General features: G+C 41.1%; 1 protein-coding gene across 2 annotated transcripts in view; it reads left to right on the forward strand.

Annotated features, from left to right (window-relative positions):
* Positions 1 to 25,551, forward strand: part of Poln (DNA polymerase nu) — a 172,225-nt gene that overhangs the window by 107,511 nt on the left and 39,163 nt on the right. For both annotated transcript variants that reach the window (NM_001428930.1, NM_001428931.1), the window contains 3 exon segments: positions 8,008 to 8,065; positions 8,982 to 9,059; positions 9,914 to 10,028. In NM_001428930.1, coding sequence (NP_001415859.1) covers positions 8,008 to 8,065; positions 8,982 to 9,059; positions 9,914 to 10,028 — 251 coding nt within the window.

Raw genomic sequence — 25,551 nt, forward strand, 5'->3', positions numbered from 1 at the left:
AGGTGAGTTTTTGTTTTTTCTTTTAAGATCTGACTGCGCAGTTCTGGCTGCTCTGGAAGTCACTATGTAAGCCTGGCTGGCCTTGAATTTATACAGGTCTACCCACCTCTGTCTCCTGAGTGCTGGGACTAAGGGTGAGCACCACCAGGTCTGGCCGTTAACAGGGATTTTCATTTCCCCATTTCATAGTGTGTTTTTCTCCAGTCTGACGTTCACACACACGTTGCTGACAGCATCCTCTGCACTTTCTGTGCAGCAGCGAGCCATCAGTATTGATGAGTTTTCTTCTTTCCATTTTCTTTGTCAGTTTAATGAGAGTTTTGTTTGATTTTAGTGATATTTTCAAATAACCAAGTACTTTCTTTATTGACTCCCCCCCCCCCCCCATTTTCAGTTGGTTAGTTCTGTTCCCTGTTATTTCCACTCTTCTGCTTGATTGGGTTTATTTTCCTTTCCTTCTAATTTCTTGAGCTTAGATTGTTACTGGAGACTTTTTGTGTGTGCTGCAAACTTCCCTTTTAGTGCTGCTATAGCTACTACATCCTACACAGTTTGCTATATTGTATTTTGTCAAAGAAAAAACCTGAAACAATCAGAGTTAGATCATCCAGGAAGACTACATCTAAGACTATTGCAATAAGATGGGGAGGCTGAACTCAACTCTGAATACAAACAGGGGCAGCAAGAGACTTAGAGCACATAGGCAAGGGGAGGGTCAGTGGATGAAAAATGACAAAGAAGAATTTGGCTGGGTGTCTAGGTAGGAGGGGCCAAGCTAAACTCAGTCACAAATCTTTTCTTTTGTGTTTGACAGGAAAAAAAATTCTGTTTGTCTAAAGGTTTTTGGTCTTGTAAGGCTACAGATATCAGTGGTCTTTTGTTAGATGTCTTTTGTTTGCTTTATTTGTTTGGGTTTTGTATGTGGATATTGGCTTCTTCAGCATCCAGTTTGAGACTGAGAAGAATTGTGGGCCTCAGTTCTGTGTAATTCTATGGACTTTGTAGTCCATAACCATTCTTCTTTTGATCCAGCTTTCAGGGTTTTTCTATTTCCTGGATGCCTAGAGTCCAGGGTTTTAGTTGTACTTAATGACAGAAAGAAGGAAAATATGTTTATGCCACTTTCCTGGAAACAGAAGCAGCTTTAAACAAAATATTTCATAGCACAAAGATGGTTTTGAAATACCATCTGATATGTGATCATTCCTGCCTCTTTTGCTCTTGAGAGGCTGCCAGCCATTGGGCCTGAGCCTTGGTCTCTCCACAGAATGAGGTGATACAGTTGAGACTAAAGGAGTTCTGCTCAGCTCTGGCTCTCAACTAGAATGACAGAGAGAGAGAGAGAGAGAGAGAGAGAGAGAGAGACAGAGACAGAGACAGAGACAGAGACAGAAACAGAGAGAGAAACAGAGAGAAAGAAAGAGAGAAAGTAGAAAGAAGAGCATTATGCTCTAAAGACCTAATAGTGTTTTACTCTATATTTCTACCTTAAATTTCAGAAGTTTTCCTGCAGTGCCCAAACTTAGCCTGGCATTTGTTAATTTAACGTAAGGATACATTGTAATCTGCACCTCCCACTTGTTGGGAAAGGGTTAGCTGCTCCTTTGGACTTGGGAGAGGTTCTGAGTGGGAAGAAACAGTGGAGATCAGAGTTGAGCTGGGTGGCGGGGGAAGGAGAACTCTGAAAAGGTCATATAACCCTGCCTGTGTGGTTAGAATCCAATGAGGGAAGAGCCAGAGGAGAGAATACAGCCCCAACAATGGTGCATCTGAGTTCAGAGGAAGCAGTTTATAGCATGGAGTTAACACATAGTACGTGTTTCTTTTTTTTTTTTTTCTTTTTTCTTTTTTTCGGAGCTGGGGACCGAACCCAGGGCCTTGCTGCACTTGCTAGGCAAGCGCTCTACCACTGAGCTAAATCCCCAACCCCATAGTATGTGTTTCTTAAGTAAGATCTGTAGTTGTTCTTCTGCACCGTGTCCACCAGAGCAATATGCTCCTGGGTCATGTATACCTCTAGTGTAGAAAATAAAGACTCCTACATCTTGCCACTTTTGTCTGCACCCTGGAAAGCAGTTGTGACTGGTATAGTCCAAGGCTGGCTCTAAACGGAAAGCACGGCTGAGTTTCAGAACACAGTGATATCACCAGGGTTAAGTACAGGACCACAATAGCAGACAGGGACATCAGGTACTTGTTGCAGTGAGCTCACAGACTGCAGTCCTGTTGTGGACACTTTTCTCTTGTAGAAGTGGACAGGTCGTGGGGCCCAGGCAGCAAGATGAAGTAGTCCCAAGCTGGTGGCATGGGAGCTTCCTCCTAGTGTCATGGAGTCTTGGATTCTTCTACCACCTTACCATTGACACCACCTTACCATTGACACCACCTTACCATTGACACCACCTTACCATTGACACCACCTTACCATTGACACCACCTTACCATTGACACCATCTTACCATTGACACCATCTTACCATTGACACCACCTTACCATTGACACCACCTTACCATTGACACCACCTTACCATTGACACCACCTTACCATTGACACCACCTTACCATTGACACCACCTTACCACTGACACCACCTTACCATTGACACCACTTTGGGAAGGAGGAGCACAAGCAGAGAGAGAATAATGAGGTGGGGTGAACCACACTGAGTGTCTGCTGTTCCCCAAACCCTAACTTGAGTTTAAAGTGCTGCAGATCTGTGTCTTCATTCATCTGAAGCAACACAAAAGTGAACTCAAGCTGATCTACACAGCTAAGGGTATTCCTCATCCTTCCTGTGCCAGATGTCTTAGGAAGGAAACACCTTCAGACACAGTCTACAGGAAGGAAGGGGCCCAGCACATTCTTCTCCTTCCTCATTGCCAGTGTGTGTGTGTGTGTGTGTGTGTGTGTGTGTGTGTGTGAGTTCCTCATTCTTCTACCTTATTCTTTGAGGCAAGATCTTTCACTTCAACTGAGAGCTCACCAGTAAAGCTAGTTAGTCTCCCTATATGGTTTGCTGTGGGAATCTTTTGTCTCAGCTTTCTGAGCCTGAAATTACAAATGAACCACCATGCCCACCTAGCATTTACGTGGGTTCTAATCATAGGAATTCTAGGAATTCAAATTCTAGTTGTCATGGTTGTATGGCAAGCCCTTCTAACCACTCCTCAGCACTTGTACCTGAATTTAAATTTCTAAAATTTACTATTTGTGTGTATTGTTGTAGTGTATATTTGCATGTGTATTTGTCACAGCACGTGTGTGGAGGTCTGAAAACAACTTTGTATAATCTGTTCTCTCCTTCCACTTTTACATGGGCTCCAGGAATCTGATTCAGGTCATCAGGTTTATATGACAAGTGCTTTAGCCACTGAGCCACCTGGCCAGCCCACCTAGTAGCTGAAATGTTCTTTAATTGTTTAAAAAGGTTTACTGGTAAGGATATCGAACAATAGATATTCTCATTTATTGTGAGAGTGAAAAAATACAGTGATTTCTGAAGTCTGGCAGTAAAATGTAGACTTTAATAATTATGTGTCACTATTGGTCCAGTAATTCAAACAACACACACTTCACCTTAGTCAGTTTTTCATCACAGTGTCAAAATACCTGCAATTATCAACTTAAAGGAGGAAATATGTAGTTTTTATTACATTTATTTATAAGTGTATGTGTGCATGTACCACAACATACTTCTGCAGATCAGAGGACAGCGTAGGAATTGGTTCTCTCTTTTATCATGAAGTTCTAGGAGGTGGAACTCTGGTTTCAGGAAGGCCTGGTAGCAAACACCTTTACTTGCTGAGCCAATGTATAAGCCCCATCCAACAGTTTAGTACAAACTGCCATTTCATCCAGTCACCACACTCCAAAGCTTATCAATTTATCTGAAAATTTATATATGTAAAATCTTGCACTAAATACACATGATGGCAATTTTATTAATTGTTGCTAAAACATGAACGCAAACAAGGTTTTCTTCATGGATTAGTGAACTATGTTATATTCATATAGAGAAATACTTTTCAGTGATAAAAAGGAGTAGGCCATGAAGCCAAAAAAAGACAGGACGGAGGTACTGGGTCTCCTCAATGGTTAAGAGACTTTACTGTTCTCGCAGAGGACCCAGATTCAGTTCCCAGCAGCCACATGGTGACTCACAACTGTAGATAATATGTGTGAATGGGAATCTGAAAGTCTCTTCTGACCTCCCCTGGTATGCACTCACAGGCAAAGCACTCGTACACAAAGAGTAAAATAAGAGAACTTACAAACTAAAAGGGGAAATGACTGAATCAGGATACAGGTGCCTGAGAAGTAATGAGTCGAAGCCAGCCTTGGCTATACAGTGAGACACCGCCTGAATAGGAAATGCCTAAGCTTACTGCAGTGATGATGGTAGAGAGATGATGCAATGTGGTCTTTCTTCACAAGCCCTATTCCCAGAAGAATCACGAGATTAACTGTAGGGATCCACCCTGAGCGTGGACAACACTATGTCATAGTCTGGAGGCTTAGGTAGGGTAAAAGAGGGGAAATGACTAAAAACTAATCAAGTGTTGACATCCTGTTTGTCAGCTTCCTGCCTGACCATGCTGTAAACTGTTCACTTCTACTGCACTCTTTCCAAGATGCCGTGATGCAATGAACCCTTTGAAATCGGAAGCCAAGATAAATCTTTTCCAAAATACGTTTTTAAAAATCAGGCCTTGTGGTGCCACAGAAGTAACTATCCCAGTGTGATTGCCTTTACTTTGGGCTCTGCTTAGTGAACTACTCTTCAAATGTATAGTATAAAAAGGAGGAAGTTTTAAAAGTAACTTTATAGCATCTCAAAATTTTTAATGCAGAAATGTTCCTGTCCAAAGGAAAGACAGGGACAAAAAAATGGAACAGAGACTGAAGGAAAGTCCATCCATACCTAGGAATCCATCCTACCTGCAGACCCAAACCCCCATGTTATTGCTGATGCCAAGAAGTGCTTGCTGACAGGAGCCTGGTATGGCTGTTCCCTGAGAGGCTCTACCAGCATCTGAGGAATACAGATGCAGATACTCACAGACAACCATCAGACTGAGCCCGAAGACCTCAGTGGAAGGGCTAGGGGAAGGACTGAAGGAGCTGAAGGGGATTGCAACCCCATAGGAAGAACAATATCAACTAACTGGACCCCCAGAGCTCCCAGAGACTAAACAACCAACAAAAGAGTACACATGGAGGAGTCCATGGCTCCAGATACATATGTACAGAGGACGGCCTTATCTGACATCAGTGGAAGGGGAGGCCCTTGGCCCTGTGGAGGGTTGATGCCTCAGCATAGCGGAATGCTAGAGCAGTGAGGCAGGTGGGAGCACCTTCATAGAGGCAAAGGGGAGCCGGAAGAGGAGGGATAGGATAGGAGGTTTGTGAAGGGGTAACTGGAAAGGGGGATATCATTTGAAAATGTAAACAAAATGATTAATAAAAAATGTATTCTAAAAACAAGTAACTTTGTAAAAAGAGGCCTAGAATACTGTGTGGAGATGGATGCCAGCAGCAAAAAGGCTCTGCAGACAGCCTGTGTCCTGACAGAGCAGTGTGAGGCTGGCACCTCACTTCGGTGATCTTCCCAAGAACATCACTCTACAAACTCCACCCGACCCTGCCACCAAGACAAATCCCAACTTGTTGGGGTGGAGTTCCCTATCTAACCAGCATTCCTCAAGATCGTAAAGCATAGTGAGACACTGACAGCCAACATGTTGACTACATGTCATACAAAAAAGAGATTAGGCTTAAAAAAAATCGATGAGAACAGAGGTTGTTTTACCCAAGAGGAAGGTGCTAAGCACAGAGCTTAGTGGATGGTTTAGCTGTGGCCAACTCTAAGATGTTCACAGGGGAAACTGGATGAGGTCATGTGATAGGCCTTCTATCTTTACAACTTTGCTCTAAAACAAAGAGGTTATTTTTCTTTAAAAGCCATTCCATACAACAGACAATTCCATGGATGTTCCTGGTGTTCTTTATAAAACCAAACCAAAACAAAACAAAAATACCAACTTGTTTTTATTTTAGGAGTTGATTTATTGGGTTTTAATAGCTCTGCTCTGTAGACATACTGGGGACTCTTTATAGAAGCAATTCTGGCTGAAATGCCTCTTCTTGTTCAGTGATTTTATATTCCTTTAGCATTAGTTGGAGGGCACCATATGGCAGTGCTGTGGTTGCTGTTCCTGCCCCATCAGCTGTAAAGGCACTGATTACTGGCGAAAGTGGGTCCCAAACTCCCATTCATGCCTCAGCAAGTCCGTATTGGACAAAATATCCATCACAAGGTATCAAAATATAGGGCACCACTTAATTTATCTTAGTACCTGTTAGCAAAAGTGGAAGAGGAAAAAGCTAAAGTCTTGTCTTTCAAGGAAGAAAAAAAGGTTCTTCTTAGGATGACAGTCTTTCATATGACCAAAGATAAGATGTATGTTTTAACTTTTCTTGAAATGGTTAAAGTGTGCTGTGTAAATTAAATATCTAGTGAGTTTTCTTTCATCCTGTTACTTGATATATTGTAAAAACAAAACTTAATTATCAAAAATATTCCTTTACAATTCATCTAAGCACAATAAACTTATCAAAAATCATATATTTCCTTTATTTTGGTAAAACAGCTGTTATTAAAACTACTATGCTGTGTTCTGTGGGAAATAATGTTAGGACCTGAGCCCCTATTTGCTAGTTGCTCCTGACCATATAGTGCTTTCCAAGAGCTGCCAGATGTGTGTGTTAACTACAGTTTGGTTTGATGATAGCCTGGTTCTGATAGGTGGGGAGCACCAGTCAATTTTAGACAACTTTAGGCAGTGAAATTACTCAAAATGAGTAAGCTTTCTACATACTATTTACTATGTTGGAAAAAGAACCCCCATTCATAGTTGGATATTTCAGTGTATATACTGTATGCAGTCTGAATGAACGTTGGATTTTGTCATTGCTTTTTTTCTGCTCTGTACAACCTGTGTTTCAAAGTCCTTTATTCCATGAATGCTATGTATTAATTGTTTTGGATTTTTAAACCAATCTTCCATTCCTAAGACAGTTATGTCTTGGTTATGATATATAACCCCTTTTCTGTGTTACTGGGTTTTGTTTGTAGTAGATGTGCGGCTTTGTCTTCAAAGATGTGGGCTGTGTCTGACTTGGTCTTTGCTGCCTGCCTTTGGATCCCTTTCCCTGACTGGGCTGCCTTGTTTGGCCTCAGGGGGAGAGGATGCACCTAGTCCTGATGCAAGTTGATGCCAGTGTGGGTTGGTACCCGGGGGAGGAGGGAGAGGATGGGGCAAGTGGGGTGGGATGGTTGGACTCAGGGGAGAGGGCAGGAAGCTGTGATCAGGAGTAAAGTGAATAAATAAATAAATAAATAAATTGATGAAAAATGAGTACTTTTTTTTTCTTTTTTTTTTTTTTTGGTTCTTTTTTTCGGAGCTGGGGACCGAACCCAGGGCCTTGCGCTTCCTAGGCAAGCGCTCTACCACTGAGCTAAATCCCCAACCCCAAATGAGTACTTTTAAATGAAAAGAATAAGGGACAGTTTTCCTAGAATCTATCTTTAGCATGTTGTGATTTTTTTTTTTTTTTGGTTCTTTTTTTTCGGAGCTGGGGACCGAACCCAGGGCCTTGCGCTTCCTAGGTAAGCGCTCTACCACTGAGCTAAATCCCCAGCCCCTGCATGTTGTGATTTTTAACAGTTAAGAAAGTTAATAATTTGGGTTACTGTCAGGTCACTGTATGTATCACAGGCTCACACAGGCCAGGTCAAGGGAGGTCTCATACCTGCTGATTGTCATTGGTGGTATCTCCATCAAGACTTTCATATTAGGCAGTTGTATTATATGATAATATATTTTTGCATGGCATATTGACATAAATTTAGTTAAATATTTAATAAATACTATATATTTTAAATGCCCTGAATGGTACAGATTAAGAAGAATACATATTTCAACTAAAACTATTATTTTTATTATAGAATATCCAGGGTATCTCCAAGCACCCAATCCAGATTTCTAGGCCTCGGAATTTTAAAGGTAACACATTATTTCCTACTTGTTACACTCTTCAGAACATTTCTTAAAACCCACAAGTGTTTACAATCACTTTCTTACAATATAACTGTTACTCTTTTCTGAAGTTCTCCTCTTTGTTTGCATGACCAGTATTTAAACCTATATTGAAAAAACTAAAAAGCAGCTGAAGTGATATAGTACCTCCCTCTTAGCAGTTTATACATTAAAATAGATGATAATTATACCAGGGAAATATATCCCTTCCCACTGTCCCTCCCCCACCAACTTCCCAATAAAGAACAAACAAACGCACACACAATAGCATGGCTTTTAATTAGATGGAGACGGAGGGTTTTTTAACTGGAGATGTTTATAAGAGCATATGAAAACTCTTCTTTCTTTTGAGCTATCCCACTTGTAATGCTGATGGTCACATTCCTTAAGAAAATTCCCACCTGGTAAAGGGTGGCAGGATGTCCACTCCCAATGAGCTGTGGCCAGGTCAGTGCTGCTGCTGTGCTGTGGGCATTGATCCAGGAGTCACAGTAATAGCACCAAAGCTACGAGCACTCCTTTCTAAATACACATCACCGCGTTGAGCAGCTGCCCTTTCATGGTCTCTCCGGGGGAACCACATAGCTTCCAGTCAGTGGGGCTTACTCTCCAGTGCTTCGCCAGAGTGGCTTTGGATGTCAGTGTCTGACTTCTTACTTTCTTTATCATAGTTGTAGACAGAGCGTAGAATTTTGATAATAGAAAATTTTGTTATCTTCCAGTGGTATTTATTTTTTAACTGAATTACTAGAAATAGTAAAAAATTAAAAATTTTAGACACAAATTTTATTTATGGATGATATTGAAATATCTCTGTATAAAGAATTACTGCAAGTCAGCTGATACTGAAACTCACCACACGCTCTTAAAACGACCATTCAAGGTAAAGAAGAGGAGACTGCCACCATCTCTCCAAGAACTCTGTTTGTGTCCTCTGAAGGCTACACCTTCTTGGCAGCAGGTACATGCATAGGATGGTAGAGGGATGCCACTGTCCATGTAGCTTGATCTGTCATTTTTATGCAGCTCAAATATTTACCAACAAATAGTGCAAAGATACATTTAGAATTCATTCACTCAAATAAATCCTGATGCAAACACGTATCTGAAACAAAGAGTTCATATATACATTAAGTAATAACTCGTCTTTATCTTTCAGGGTCCCCTCATTTTGCTGTATTTTGATCCCAGATAATTCCTGAGTAACTCATTCAATCTGCTTCCTCCTCCTTTGTCTTCCCCTAGTCCCTCCCCTTGCCCACTCAAGCAGCCCTGCTAGCTACTGTTCTCATCTACTTCAAGTCCCTACAGCCCTTCCTTTCTTCCTCTTCTGTGTTCATTGTAATTTTCTTAAGGTCTAGAAGCAAGGGAGTTGACAACCCCATCATGACACCAGCTTCCACATCCACACCACTCTCTCCAGAACAATGCCTTGATCCAGTTTTCCATTCCTCTCCTTCTGACATACAAAATGATTCACTCAGAATGCTAGATATTAATTAGATTCCATGGAGAAAGGGTTCACTAACATATCCCAAGGGGATCCTGGAACAAGAGGCCCTTCATAAAGTTGTGTTAAATGTAGAGAATGAGTGAACACTATCCATTTTGGAGGCTTTGTTGACCTTGCCAGAGGAAGCACAGGTCTTTGGAATTGCTGGCATAGAAAAGAGCCTATATTCCTAAGGCTAAGGGAGTCTGGCAGATAGGAAGAGGTGTGATGACCTTGAGCCCCACAGAGAGGCAGACTGAGAGTGGCCTGGAGTGCGTCAGTGATGGGGGTAGCATAACCTAACTGAGAACTGTGTCTTACAGACTTTTCACAGATTGAATTGCGCATTCTTGCACATTTATCTGGGGATCCAGAGCTTTTGAAGTTATTCCAGGAATCTGAAAGAGATGATGTATTTTCGACCCTGACTTCACAGTGGTAAGATAGCGTAACAAGGCACAATAGTATCAGATTGGCAGGAGTGCTAACATGATTTTAAAAGTTATTCCAAAGCTATTTTCATTAGAAAAAAAAGTTAAAATTTTCCGTATTGTTAATCATTTCAAAAACAAGAGTAGATGACTAGGATGCTGAAAGTTTCCTAATTATGAGAGAACTTATGACTCGTCCCACCATAAACAAGGGTAAGAGGAATAGAAAGTAAGAAGTCACGGGTGGAGAAGGAGCTCTGCTGCTATACGTGTGATCTGTGGGCCTCCTACCCACCCCTGCCTTTCACAGGGCAGGGACAAATGGGCCTCAGGTGGCAGCCCCCAACTCTATGGTTCACTCTGGGAATCCCAGCAGCCAGGGACTTCAGGTTTTGTTGAAGTTTGCCTCTCTGATATCGGAGTCTACCTTTTTTTTTTTTTTTTTTCTGAATCACCATTCATGAGCAGGATTCTCTCTTAGATTCTCTGTTCTGGAGTAATAGGGTGCTCCATGTAACCCACTGCAGTCATCTGCTATATCTTACTCTCCACTTAAAGGGAGGCTCTGCTCTGCTGTGGAAAAACTAGACACTGCACCTGGGGTGCTCAGCTAACCAGATATGCCACTGCATCAGGATTCTGCTATAAGGGAGAGAAGGGGCAGGTTGCTGCTGGTGGAAGGTCCCTGACTCAGCTGTCACTGCCCCTTCAACCACAGGTGCTGACTTCCTCTCACTGGGAGTCTTCCATCAGACTGTCCCCTGTTACTTCCTCCCTCACTTTTATCTCACCTCCTGAACACTTCTTGTGTCAGGAATCTTCCAGAAAGTGTGATCCTGCCCCCATACATGGCCCTGCCCTTGCCTCTCAAGTACTTATTTCTTTTGTTGTTAAGTCTTCCCCAGGGCGTGTGAGCATCATGGGGACAGGACTGCATACCTTCAGATGAGGCTTCAGCTTCTATGGCCCACTTACCGGTCTTCTCTGGCTAATCTCCACCACAATGGTGTTCACTTTACTCAAGCCTCTCATTACTTTGTACTCAGGAAGGCTGTCCCCAACTTCATCCAAGCATGCCCTGTACTCATAACTTCAGGAGCCCTTTTTGACACACCAACTTGACTTTTCTTAGCTTAGTTGCTCCTTGTCCAGTGCAGCACCAGCTCTCTTCCCTGCTGCACCCCACTAAGCTCTGGAGCTTGCAGAGCATCTGCTGAATAAGTGCAGAGAGCAGAGTCTAGGCTTCCCTGAGCATTCACCAGAACACCAGCACTTCAGGCTCTTATTTGAGTAATAAAGGTTAGGAAATATTCTACATGAAAGAGCTAGAGTTGGGGGTGGGAATATAGTACTACTGTTTGCTACCCATGGAAATTGTGCTTGATAGGAGCAACAGGAAAATAAGCAAATGCAAGGAATGAACAGTATGGGGATTTGAGTAAGAATGGACCCCATAGTCTCATATATCTGAATGTTTAATCACTTAGAAGGAATTGGTAGTGTGGCCTTGTAGGAGGAAATGCGTCACTGAGAGTAGACTTTGAGGTTTCAAAAGCCCTTGCTAGGGCTATTCTCAATCTCCACCAACCTCCCTCCCTCCCTCCCTCCCTCCCTCCCTCCCTCCCTCCCTCCCTCCCTCCCTGAATCAGGATGTAGCTCCTGATTTTTTTTAAAGATTTATTTATTTATTATATATAAGTACACAGAGGGCATTGGATCCTATTCTAGATGCCTGTGAACCACCATGTGGTTGCTGGGATTTGAACTCAGGACCTCTGGAAGAGCAGTCAATGCTCTTAACCACTGAGCCATCTCTCTAGCCCCAGGCTGTAACTTCTTCTTAACTACTTCTCCAGTACTATGCCTGCCATGCCTGTGGCCAGGCTCCCTGCTGTGATAATAGACTAAACGTCTGAAACTATAAACAAGCCACCAACTAATGCTTTCTTTTATAAGGGTTGCTGTGGTCACAGTATCTTTCCACAGCAATAAAGCATTGACTAGGACAAACAGAATCCTTACTAAGTACAATAAGAGGGGTTCTGGCTGGAAGTGAGGATGTGATCAGGAGCCAAGTCTAGCTTCTCAGCTCAGAGTCTTGCCACCTACCATCTTCCAGTGACTCTCTTTCTTTCTGACCCCATTCTCTGCCCTCCTCCTTAGCTGTGCTCTGATATTCTGTAGTGCTGCCACTTTAATACAAGTGGTTTCTAACTGGGCCAGGGCCCTCTCTCAGATACTGCCTTCCTGAATCCACCAGATGTGCATTTGGTCCTCACTGGCCTGCTCCCATGCTTAGCAGCCCAGCACCTCCACCTGATGTCTGGCTGTGGGCTTATTCACCTGCTTTCGTCTGCTACTGGGATGAAGCCTTTCAGAAGACCCTTATGCTAGCTCCTGTCTGCAAGCATAGCAGAGTATTATTAATAGTATAAGGAGTTGCTCTCTCCCATAGGATGGGTTGCAAGTTGATCAGTCATTGGTTGGCCATTCCCTCCATCTCTGCTCCACTTTTTATCCCTGCACATCTTGTAGGTAGGAAAAATGTGGGGTCAAAGCTTTTGTGGGTGGGTTGATGTCCCCCTCCCTCCACTGGAAGCCTCACCTGGCTATAGGAAGTGGCCACTTTGGTCTTTAAATCCCCTATCCACTGCTAGGAGTCTCAGCTATGGTCACCCCCATAGATTCCCAGGAGCCTCCCCCATCCCAGGTCTTCTCCATCTAGTTTCAGAGATGCTCCCCACTAATTCCCCCCACCTCTCTGAGTCCTCTCCTCCCATGCCTCTCCACATCTGATCCCCACATCTCCCCACAAATCCCCTTTCCTACCCAGTTCCCTCCCTCCATCAACCTCCAGTGTCTATACTTTATTTCCCCTTCTGAGTGAGATTCAAGCATCCTCCCCTAGCCTTTCTTGTTACTTAGCTTCTTTGGGCCTGTGGATTGTAGCATGGGTATCCAGTACTTTATGACTAATATCCACTTATGAGTACATACCACGTGTGTCACTCAGACTGATATTTTCTAGTTCCATCCATTGGCTTACAAAGTTCCTGCCTTGTTTTTAATATCTGAATAGTGCTCCATTGTACAAATATACCACATTTCCTCTATTTATTCTACAGTTGAGGGACATCTAGGTTGTTTGCAGTGTCTGGCTGTTACAAGTAAAGCTGCTATGAACACAGTGGAGCAGTTGCTCTTGTTTTATAGTGGGCATCTTTTGGGTATATGCCCAGGAGTGGTATAGCTGGATCTTGGGGTTAGAACTAGTCACAATTTTCTAAAAAAAAAAACCAAATTGATTTCCAAAGTTTGCACTCTCACTAGCAATGGAGTAATGTTCACCTTGCTCCACATCCTCACCAGCATGTGCTGTCATTTGAGTGTGTGATCTTGGCCATGATAGAAGTAAGATGGAATCTCAGAGTCATTTTAATTTGCATTTCCTTGATGACTAAGGACAGTGAATATTCTTTAAGTGATTCTCGGCCATTAGAAATTCTTCTGTTGAGAATTCTTTGTTTAGATCTGTACACCATTTTAAATTGGGTTATTTGGTTTGTTGATGTCTAATTTCTAGAGCCCTTTATATATTCTTGATATTAGCCCTCTGTTGGATGTAGAGTCGGTGAAGACCTTTTCCCATTCTATTGGCTGCCAGTTTGTCCTATTGACAGTGTCCTTTGCCTTACAGAAGCTTTCCAGTTTTATGATGTCCCACTTATTAATTGTTGATCTTAGTGCCTACATTATCTGTTTAGGAAGTTTTCTCCTGTGCCAATGAGTTCAAAGTTATTCCCCACTTTCTTTTCTTTTTTAAAAAATATTTATTTATTATATATAAGTACACTGTAGCTGTTTAGACACACCAGAAGAGGGCATCAGATCTCATTACAGATGGTTGTGAGCCACCATGTGGTTGCTGGGTTTTGAACACAGGACCTCTGTAAGAGCAGTCTGTGCTTTTAACCACTGAGCCATCTCTCTAGCCCTTCACTTTCTTTTCTAATAGGTTCAGAGTATCTTGTTTTATGTTAAGGTCTTTGATCCACATGGACTTGAGTTTTGTCCAAGGTGATATATATGGATCTATTTGCATTCTTCTACATGCAGACATCCAGTTAGACCAGCACCATATGTTGAAGATGCCTTTTTTCCATTGTATGGTTTTAGCTTCTTTGTCAAAAATCAGGTGTCCATAGGTGCCTGGGTTTATTTCTGGGTCTTTGATTCTATTCCATCAATTAACCTGTTTGTTTCTCTACCAATACCATATGGTTTTAATCACGATTGCTCTGTAGTACAGCTTGAAATCAGAATGGATTCTTTTTATCCACATAATTGTTTTAGCTATCCTAGTTTTTTTTCCCCCATATGAACCTGAGAATTGCTCTTTCAGGGTCTGTAAAGAATTGTGCTGGAATTTTAATTGGAATTGCATTGAATCTGTAGATTGCCTTTGGTATGATGGCCATTTTTACTATGTTAATTCTACTGATGAGCATGGGAGCTCTTTCCATCTTCTGGTATCTTCTTCAGTTTCTCTCTTTAGGGTCTTGAAGTTCTTGTCATTCGGGTCTTTTACTTGCTTGGTTAGAGTTATACCAAGATATATTATTTGTGGCTATTATAAAGTGTGTTGTTTCCTTAATTTCTTTTTCAGTCAGATTATCATTTGTATAAAGGAGGGATACTGACTTTTTTGAGTTAATTTTGTATCCAGTCACTTTGCTGAACGTGTTTATTAGCTGTTGAAGTTCTCTTGTAGAATTTTTGGGGTCACATCTATACTGTCATATCATCTGCAAATAGCAATACTTTTGTTTTTTATTTCCAATTTGCATTCCCTTGATCTCCTTTAGTTGTCTTATTGCTTTACCTAGAATTTCAAGTACTGTTTTGAAGAAATAGGGAGGGAATCGACAGCCTTGTCTTATCTACAATTTTAGTGGAATTGCTTTAAGCTTCTCTCCATTTAATTAGATGTTGGCTATTGGCTTGCCATATAGTGTCTTTATTGTGTTTAGGTATACACATTGTATCCCTGATCTCTCCAAGACTTTTAACATGAAGTAGTGCTAGATTTTGTCAAAGGCATTTTCAGCATATAAAGAGATAATCATGTGATTCTTTTTCTTTGTTTATATGGTAGATTACATTGGTGAGCTTTCATCTGGTGAGCTGTCCCTGCAGCCTTGGCATGAAGCCTGCTTGATCATGGTGGATGATGTTTTTGATGTGTTCTAGTATTTGGTTTGTGAGTATTTTATGGAGTATTTTTGCATCAATATTCATAAGGGAAATTGGTCTGAAATTCTCCTTTTTGGTGAGTTTTTGTGTAGTTATATATCAGGCCTTATAGACTGAGGCCTTATAGAATGAGTTTGGCACTGTTCCTTCTGTTCGTATTTTATGAAATAGTTCAAGGAATATTAGTATTAGCTCTTCTTTGAAAGACTGGTAGATTCTGTGCTAAAACCATCTGGCCCTTGGCTGTGTTTGGTTGGGAGACATTTAATGACTACTTCTATTTCCTTAGGGGTTATAGGACTGTTTAAATTATTTACATGATCTTGATTTAACTTTGTTAATTGGTATCTATCAAAAATTGTCCATTTCATTTAGATTTTTCAATTTTGTGGAGTACAGGCTTTTCTTAATTTTGGCTGAAAGTCCATTTTTATTAGGTGTTAGAATGGCTATTTCAGCTTGCTGCTTGTGTCCATTTTATTGGATAACCCTTTTCCAGCCCTTTACTCTGAAATAACATCTATTTTTGTTGCTGTGGTGTGTTTCTTGTTGCAGCAGAATGATGGATCCTGTTGTCTCATCTATTTTGTTAGCCTGTGTCTTTTTATTTGTGAATTGAGTCTATTGATGTTGAGAGATATTAATGACCAAAGATTGTTATTTCCTTCCATTTTAATGGTGGTGGTGTGTGTGTGTGCATGTACCCACACACATGTACTTCCCTTCCTTTAGTTTGCTGGTGGTAATTTTTTTCCTGTGTTTTCTTAGGTGCAGTTAACCTCCTTGGGTTGGAATTTTCCTTCTAGTATCTTCTGTAGGATGGGACTTGTGGATAGATATTGTTTAAATTTGGTTTTGTCATGGAATATCTTGTTTTTTTTCCAATGGCAGTTGAGAGTTTTGCTGGGTAGAGTAGTCTGGGCTAACATCTGTGGTCTCTTGTGCAAGACATCTGCATAGGTCCTTCTGGCTTTTAGAGTCTCTGGTGAGAAGTTGGATGAAATTCTGATAGATCTGCCTTTATATGTTACTTGATCTTTTTCCCTTGCAGCTTTTAATGTTCTTTCTTTGATTATTATGTAGTGAGAGGATTTTCTTTATGGTATAATCTATTTGGTGTTGTGCAAGCTTCTTGTATGGTTATAGGTATCTCTTTAGGTTGAGGAAGTTTTCTTCTATGATTCTGTTAACTATTTTCTGGGCCTTTGAGCCAGGAGTCTTTTCCTTCTTCTATTCTTATTATCCTTGGGTTTGTTCTTTTCAGATTTCCTAAATGTTTTGTGTCAGGAACTCTTTAGACTTAGCGTTTCCCTCCACTGATTATCAGTTTCTTCCATCACATCCTCTACACTGAGATTCTCCCTTTTATCTCCCATATCCTGCCGGGGATGCTCACATTTATAGCTCCTGTTCTCTGTCCTCAGTTTTCCATCTCTAGGATATACTTTCTGGTCTTGAACAGTTTTATTCATTTCCTTCACTTGTTTGGTTGTGTTTTACTGTATTTCTTTAAGGGATTTATTCATTTCCTCTTTTAGGACCTGTATTATCTTTCTGAGATTGGAATTTAGGTCATCTTCTTGTACTTTCACTGTGGTAGGATACCCAGGGCTTGCTGTATCACGATACCTGGGCTTTGGTGGTGCCTTTAGCCATCTGGTTGTCCCTGATGTTGACTGGATGTTCCTGATACTTGCAAGACTCCTTGGGGAGGCAGGCAGAGCTGTGGGCCTGACAGTGGAGCTCAGGGAATAGTACAGTGCTCACTGCTCGCTACTGGCTGTGCCCCAGGTGGACCGGAATGTTCTGGGGCTCTGAAGACCTTCTTAGGAAGGCAGGTAGCGCCACCTTGGGCTAGACAGTGGAGGTCAGAGGACAGCATGCAGCTCACATCTGCTGTGTCCCAGGTGGGCCTGGCAGGCAGGGGATTTGGGGCAGGGGCAGGTCTAACCAGGATGTTCCCAGGTCCTGCAGGCTTCCTCTGGGAGGAAGGCAGAGCTTGGGCAGGACAGTGCAGGTCTGGTAGAACACTTTCTTTCTCCTGGGAAACACTTATGAAAACTGCATGGTAAGGTAAAGAAATGGCAGATGGATTGGAAAGGAAGAAACAACCCCCCACCCCGATTTATAGAAAACATGATTGTTATTCAAAGGCTATAACAAATAGGTGTTTTGATTTTTTTGTTTTGGTTTTTTGTTTGTTTTGTTTTTTGGATTTTTTTGAAACAGGGTTTCTCTATGCAACCCTAGCTGCCCTGGAACTCACTCAGTAGACCAGGCTGCCTCAAACTCAGAGAGATCTACTTACCTCTGCCTCCCAAGTGCAGGTATTAAAGTCATGCCTCTATCACCAGGTTCTAAACAGGTTTGTTTGTTTTGTTTTATTACTAGAACTAATATATGAGTTCAGCAAAGTCATAAGGCTCCAAATCAATACTCAAAAATCAAACCACATTTTTAAAAACTGACAACAAATATGTAGAAAGTAAAAGTAAAACAATATTATCCATATCCTCTGTAGAGAGATTGCATCCCCACCCACTTTACTCTGGTGTGAAAACCACACAGACACAGCAGACATCAGAGTTTGGAGTTTGATAGCTTTCCTTCCTTGTGATATGAAGTTTGGTACACTCTCCACAGTAGGCAGTGGTGGTGAGAAGTTGTCCGTCCTCAGACAGGCCTTCGGTCACAGGGACAAACACCATTCTGCTGTGGGCTGTGCTGCTAAGCTAGGGTGTACAACAGTTTAGCTGTACAAAGTTCATTTCCAACTTCAAATACTTTTCAGTCTTAAATGGACTTTCCAGGATAAAACCCACTCATAACCAGGGCATATCTGTTCTTAATCATTTAGTCAGCAAACAGTTATGCCTAAACTTAGGAAATGCTAATCAAAGGAAAAGACTCAAAGATCGAATAAATCAAGAGTATTGTATTTGTAGTATGGACAACTCAGGGTACACACGTCAGTCTCACCAAATAGATCCATATGTTCATAATCAAGTCTTTTAAAGCCTAAGTAGTCTGTTTATACACATGGAGGAGCTTTTTCTAAAGTGAGAAAATCATGGGGAGAGAACACTAGACCAGCTAAAACAGTCCCTGCGTAAGAAGTGTTATCCAGTGATGAAGGGAGCGTGAGTTTGTAGAGGGCTGGAGACATAGATCAACAGAGCAGGAACGAGGCGATAGCAGCCCCTCACAAATGTGCCCAGCTGACTTTTGGCAAAGGTTTAATGTGAGGCAGAAAATTATCCTCTTCAGACTTGTGTCAAGTTTATCACACATAAAGCTGATGTGAAAAGTTCATGTCTGTGTTGGATATTATATCTTTTCTGTGTTTTATTAGCTTGTAATAGTTCAGGAAAGGACTTCCAAAATAAGAAGCTTTTAGTATTTGCATGATGGTTGCTTCCAACCTCCACAACAGTAGTAATCTGGCATTTGTGACTTATACTATAATTAGTTGCTGTGGAAATGATTTTTATGTTCTAAGCAGAGGACCAGAATAGCACATGGTAAAAATGCAGATCAAAATCACATAAAAAATGCCTGCACCCTGTAAAATGCTCTGTTGTTCCAAATGCAACAAGCAAAAAAAAAAAGCAAGTAATCAAAAATATGTAGTAATATCTTTCAAAGTAATAACAATTTCCTAGGAAAACTTTGGAGGTTGAATAATTACACACAAACATGGGGACATGGAGTTTAGAAGAAATCATGGAGGTGTCATAATGGCCCTCACAAATGTGCTCAACTGATTTTTGGCAAAGGTTTAATGTGAGGCAGAAAATTATCCTCTTCAGACTTGTGTCAAGTTTATCACACGTAAAGCTGGTGTGAAAAGTTCATGTCTGTGTTGGATATTACGTCTTTTCTGTGTTTTATTAGCTTGTAATAGTTCCGGGAAGGACTTCCTGTTCTCACCTTTTCTCATCTGTGAGGCCACAGCCAGTGATGGAATGTAGTAAAGACAAAAAGAAGCCGAGACAAACTGTTCTTGCTGTAGGCAAGAAGTCTGTAGGACATCCTGTTTACCTGGTATACCAGGACTCAGTCCCTTAAATGCTATAGTAGCAAATCCTAAAACATGGGTTTAGCTTAGGCCAGGTGCCCATCAGTGAGGAGCTGGCCATTGCAGATGGAAGGTGGAACTGGATAAAACCATCACCTATGAAACCTAACAAAGATAATTGCACTAATAAACTTGTGACTTTCACGCAGGCAAAACAGGGCAATAGAAGTCAAGAAAATGCTTTGATAACTTTGTCTGCTATTGACAAAGTACTGTGAGAAAGATGCTATGGTAGTTTGAATGTGCTTGGCCCAGGGAGTGGCGCTATTAGGAGGTATGATCTTGTTGGAGGAAGTGTGTCATTGTGGGGATGGGCTTGGAGACCTTCCTCCTTGCTGCCAGGAAGCCAGTCTGCTCTTTGGTTTCCTTTGGATGAAGATGTGCAACTCTCTGCTCCTTCTGTGCCAAGCCTTTCTGGACATTGCTGTGTTCCTGCCTTGATAATGGACTGAACCACTGAGCCTGTAAACTAGCCCCAATTAAATGTTGTCCTTTTAAGACTTGTCTGTCCACAGCAGCAAAACCCTAACTAAGACAGAAGCCAACTCAAGAAACAAGTGGCCAGTATACAGGAGGACATGAAAGAGAAATGTGGGAGTCAGAAATGTGAGTCTTGCTAATTTAAATATAGCAATAATCCTCATCTGTACCCACTCTATCTGGCCTGTGAACTAAAATTCAAGTAAAGGGTGTGCCTCTGATGCCTACTTGTGGTACCCACAATATCTAGAGAGGGGACATATCTCTTGGGTCGTGAGTATGTTGTAGGTAGATAGAGCAAACTGGAGTTAAGTGAGAGGACTGATGACATTTCTGAGAGATGCATTTCATATATAAACATCAATGCTGAGTAAAATATTCTGTGATTATTTGAGCCATAATCCCTAGGCTTCTAGTTGTCTATAGAGAAGAAGCAAGCTGCACTCCATCATTCCATGCTATACTTATACATCCAAAGTCCTCCTCCATACCCAGTACTTGCTTTTCTACAACCTGAAAGATCTAGCCTGAGTCCACATCCTATACCCTTGCCCAGTCCCACCACTTCCTCCTACACTAGGCTTCCGCCAGGATCTGTATCCACCCCAAGACCACTATCTCCATTTCATACCCAGACTTCTCGTTTCCCCCTCCAGGGTCTAGCCTGGTGAGTACTCCTGATCTCCTCATCCATGCCTTTTTTTTTAATTTACTAGAGTTAGCTTGGGTCTTGGAACCAGTGAAAAAGCCTACACTGGGCTTCTCAACTCCACTGCAGAAGAACTCTTGTCTTGAGGCAGTATAATCCATACTTGTCCACCATAACACAAAACTCTCTCATGCCTATCCAGCTTTTCCACTCAGACCCATCTAGCCCCACACTCCCCAATTAGAACAGGAAACACATCCTGCAAACCAGCCCAGTCCCCTTTGCCCACCTGACTGTATTCCACCTAAGACAACCCAAGACACCTCAAGATGCCCCCCATTCTTTCTCTCCCACCATGATATAGCCATAACAAACTCAGAACTAACAAAGGGAGTCCGCATGCTCAGATCTCATCAAAGGAATACCAGTAATATGAAAGATCAAGCCAGTATCTTCTCTTGCCAATGGGAATTACCTAGGCCTCCAAACACAAAAGTTAAAGGAACAATCACAAATCTCAAAAAAATCAAGTGTTGAGGAGGCACAAAGAAACAGCTCAATGAATCAAGGAGAAAGAACTGAAGGAGAATAAACGCCTGATTGATGCCCAAAAAACACAAGCATTAGGCCAATGGTGAAGACAATGTGAGACTTGAGAATAGAATTCAATCAGGAAATAGACACATTGAAGAAGGCTGAAGATGGAATTGAAAAACCCAGAAGCCCAATTAGAAAACTCAAAGGAATCAAGCAGAAGACAGAATATCAAAGGTCTCAAAGATAGAAGAGAATCTAGATCAAATAGTCATAGAATATGAAAAAACTATAAAGACAAAACAAAACTTACTGAAAGCTACAAAAGAAAAAAAGATTAGTCACATATACAGGGAAATCCACCAAAATAATAGCCTATTTCTCAGTGGGAACTTTGAAAGTCAGAAGAGCCTGGAGCGATGTATTCCAATTTCTAATACATCCATCAAAACCATCTGCCATGATTGAAGGAGAAAGAAAAGTTCCCCCATGACAGAAACACCATGAAGAAACTTAGATCCAGCAAATCAAACCTAAGGAAAACACAGGAAGCAGTATTTAAGACTGAAGAGAGCTATGAATGTAGGAGAGAGACTATAGAAAGAAATATAAATATATTTATTTCAACACAAAATGTCACTGAGAACACAGCAGCATCCTGAGTAAACCATGAACATCTCAATAGTAATTTTAAATCTTAATGACTTCGATCATAAAACAATGACTGAATGGATCAGAAACAAAATCCATCTGTCTGTTGCATACAAGAAACACCTTTTAAAACCATAGGTCTAAAGGAAGCTACCTACCACCTTAGAGTAAAAGGAAGAACAAAAGTGCTCCAACCAAATGGGATTCCAGAAAGTGATGAACCCTTAAAAAAAAAAAAGAGCCCATTGTGAGTGACTCTAATCCCTAGAGGAGGGAAGAGGCACCACCTAAATTTTTAATTAGCTTGTAGTCTAGCAAGGCATACTAAAACTCAAAAGAGCCCCCCTCACAGAGCACACTCTTCATTATGTCTCCTACGAGTCTGAGTTCCAGGAAATAGAAATCAAGGCTGAAAGCAGTCTGACAACTATAGGAAATCAACAGAAGACCTTCTGGATCATAGAGAGCTCTACTCATCTCAAGTGTTCTGATGGGATTTAACTCAAGATGCAGAAAGACAAGGTAGGACTAGAGGGCAAAGTGGCTTTTTAAAAACTCAAAAATTTGCACTTGGTTTGTCACAAGGAGAGAGCTTTTCTGTGATATAAAAAGCTGACAGCTGGTCTAGAAAGCTCCAAGAAGTCCTTTATCTGTATAGTTCTCATACTACTGACCCCATAGAAAGAGAGCTTCTGGGCCCACTCATAAACTGATTGCAAGATTGCAAAGAAGTCAAGGCCCAACCTCACCACAGATCAAATCGACTTTGCTCCCAACTTTGTGATCCAGCAGGAATAGTGTGCCTTTTATAGGTAGTAAATGTTGCTTCAGTATCCACTGTTATTTTCTGTAAAATGTGCAGAATATAGTAATTCAGGTAAGTGGGAACAAGAAATATGCTCTATAAACAAGAGAGTAAACATTCAACAGAAGTCAGCCGAAGGAACAGTCCAGGTATGAAGCTGTGAAAGAGAGTGCTTAAAAACCGTAATGAAGATGCTGAAGTGTGTAGTTCTTCACAGCTGATGGTTTCTGGTGGGGATGGGCAGCACAAATTAGACTTGGTGGTATTTTTTAAGGGCACAAAAGTAGGAGGATAAATTTGGGAAGAATAGGAAATGAATGTGATCAAAAACACATTATATGAAATTCTCAATTAATAAAAATATATTAAAAGGGATTGAGGATTTATCTCAAGGTCCTTGGATTGGTCCTCAGCTGCGGAAAAAATTATATATACTTTGATAAGGTTATATATATATATATTAGATAATACACTGCTGTGCCTGACATATGCTAAAAAATATCAGGCACGGTAGTTCCTGCCTTTAATCACAGCATTCAGGAGCAGAGGCAGGTGGATCTCTGTGAGTTCAAGGTTAGCCTGGTCTGCATAGTGACACTCAAAAGACAAAACCAAACCAAAAAAACCAACAATATTTTAGATGAAAAGGGGGCTCTAAGTGCTAACTTTAAGAACTTTAAGAAGAACTTGAAGAGCCAATGAACACTGTAGATAGGAAGAACATCATTAAAGTGACAAATACCATATCAGAACAGTAACCAAAAAATGTAGCATGGGCCAAGTGTGGTGATACACACCTTTCATCCCAATACTTGGGAAGCAGCAACAGGTGGATTTCAATGAGTTCAAAGCCAGTATGATGTACTTAGTAAATTCCAGACTAGCCAAGATGACATAGTGAGAACCCGAATTTCAAAAAGAAGAGTGGGAAGAGGGGGAGGAGACAGAGGAAAACGAGAATAAAAAGGAGGAGGAGAATATTCACCTGAGAAAAAATCCATTAATCTACACCAGTATACAGAGACAAGAATGAGACACAGAGAAAAAGAACATGGATCACTTAAAACCCATACATGGGATAAAATAAAATAAGTCAACTTTCACAAGGCGAGAAGAGAATGAAGGTAAGGTATAATAAATATGACTGAAAACTTTCAAATATTAACAATAACCTATATATCCAAAAAACTTTAAATCATTTCAAATCTTTACTGTAAAACCCAAAGATGGAAATCAGCAGTAGAAGACAAGACAAGATACATTGGCAAAGGAAGAAAATATAATTACAGCAAATACAGAGGTAGAAGATAATCCCCGAGTGCTCAAACTGTCTGGGATTTATCATCTAGAAAATTACAAAAATTAAAGCAAAACAAAAACAGTCCTCAGATATGCAGAAATGTGAAAGAATTTGTCTAAGTACTTCTTCACTAGTAGGATGACTTAAAGAAAGTTCTTCAGGCTGAAGAGAAATAAGATCAAGCCCCGAGCCTATAAGACTAGCATACTACAGTGAGCAGAGATGGAACATGCTGCTCACTTTTATTTTACATATTTCATGTCTCTATTAATGTAGTTTACATATAATACTTGAATTCTGCAATACCTTTTTTAAAGTTTCAAACACAGATGAAAGTAAAAGATAAAGACACCCAAAGTAAAAAGGGTAGAATTCTGCTGGTATAAGACCTTACAACAGCTATGAAGTACAGAGGTACTTAGGTGTAGGCTATCAGGTCTTAAAGATGCATATGTAATTTCTAAGGTAAGACAGTGAGTACTAAAGGAAAGCCAGCTAGAATATTAATGGGAGAAGCAAAATGAGGCACTAAAAAATCTTGTGGTTCACCTAAAATAATTCAAACAAGGAGAAACAGAAAACAAAATGCAGATAGTTTAACAATAAACATTAAATATAAATAAGACAAAAACTCCAGTTAAAAGACACAAATAAATATGTATTATGTAACCATAACTATATTATGCTTCTTACTGCCCAAATGTAGGGATGGAGGGACATTCAAAATCACCAGCAACTGAAAACATATTTCTCTCTCTTGATAAAGAAACCTTCCCCTAACACCTTGTGGTTACTGTATTGTTGGCTCAGTGTTGCTTTTCTGCTGGATAGACAGAGGCACTTAGACCCCAGATAGGCTGTACACTCCTCCCTGCTTTCCAGAAAGCTGTCAGGAGAGTGGCAGCTGATGTGGGATCTGTATTGCCCATTCTCTGTGTCAGCCAGGTTTGATGAAAGAGCCATTCTGTCAGTGTTCATTTCCAACAGAGCTAGAGAGTTGCTCTGTTCATGGGCTGATGGTTTTCTTCCCTTGCTTGGTCTATCCTCATCTCTGTTTCTCATACATACTGTAAGACCTTAGTAGAACAAGAATTCCACAATCACACACTAGGGATATATAGCTTACTTCATAACCTACTCACAACCTATAGCCAGACAGGAGGACAAGAAATTTGACTTGTGCTTACCACTTTCTGCCCTTCAGTGTTCCATTGTTGGCTGAGTTTCAGAAGTCAGTGCTGTAGAAACGGTGCTCTGCAAGGATCCAGTGGTGCAGTGCATAGCACAAGAAAAAGTGGTCAGGAGTCAGAGGAACAGAATTCAAAAAGAAACTGGTGATTACTGTTGATTGTGAACTAACTGAATCTTAGACTCTCTGAGGAGACATACCTTTGAGTGTGTCTAGGAGGGCATTTCTAGACAGCTGAGAAAGGAGACTACTCTAAGTGTGTGCCAAACCATCCTATGGGTTGGAATCACAGACTGAATGGAAGGAGAAGGCAGGCCGAGATCAGTCTGTGGGTGGGAATCACAGACTGAATGGAAGGAGAAGGCAGGCCGAGATCAGTCTGCTGGGTGCTTTTATGTCTACTTGACACAGCTGAAGTCATCTGAGAGGAGGGAACCTCATTTAAGAAAATGCTTCCATAGGATTGGGCTGTATACAATCCTATAGGCCATTTTCTTAACTAGTGATGGATGGGGAAGGGCCAAGCCCATTGTGACTGGTACCATCCCTAGACTGGTCCCGGGCTCTTTAAGAAAGCAAGCTGAACAAGCA

The sequence above is a fragment of the Rattus norvegicus genome, chromosome 14, assembly GCF_021556685.1.
Source record: "Rattus norvegicus strain SHRSP/BbbUtx chromosome 14, alternate assembly SHRSP_T2T, whole genome shotgun sequence".
NCBI lineage: Eukaryota > Metazoa > Chordata > Mammalia > Rodentia > Muridae > Rattus > Rattus norvegicus.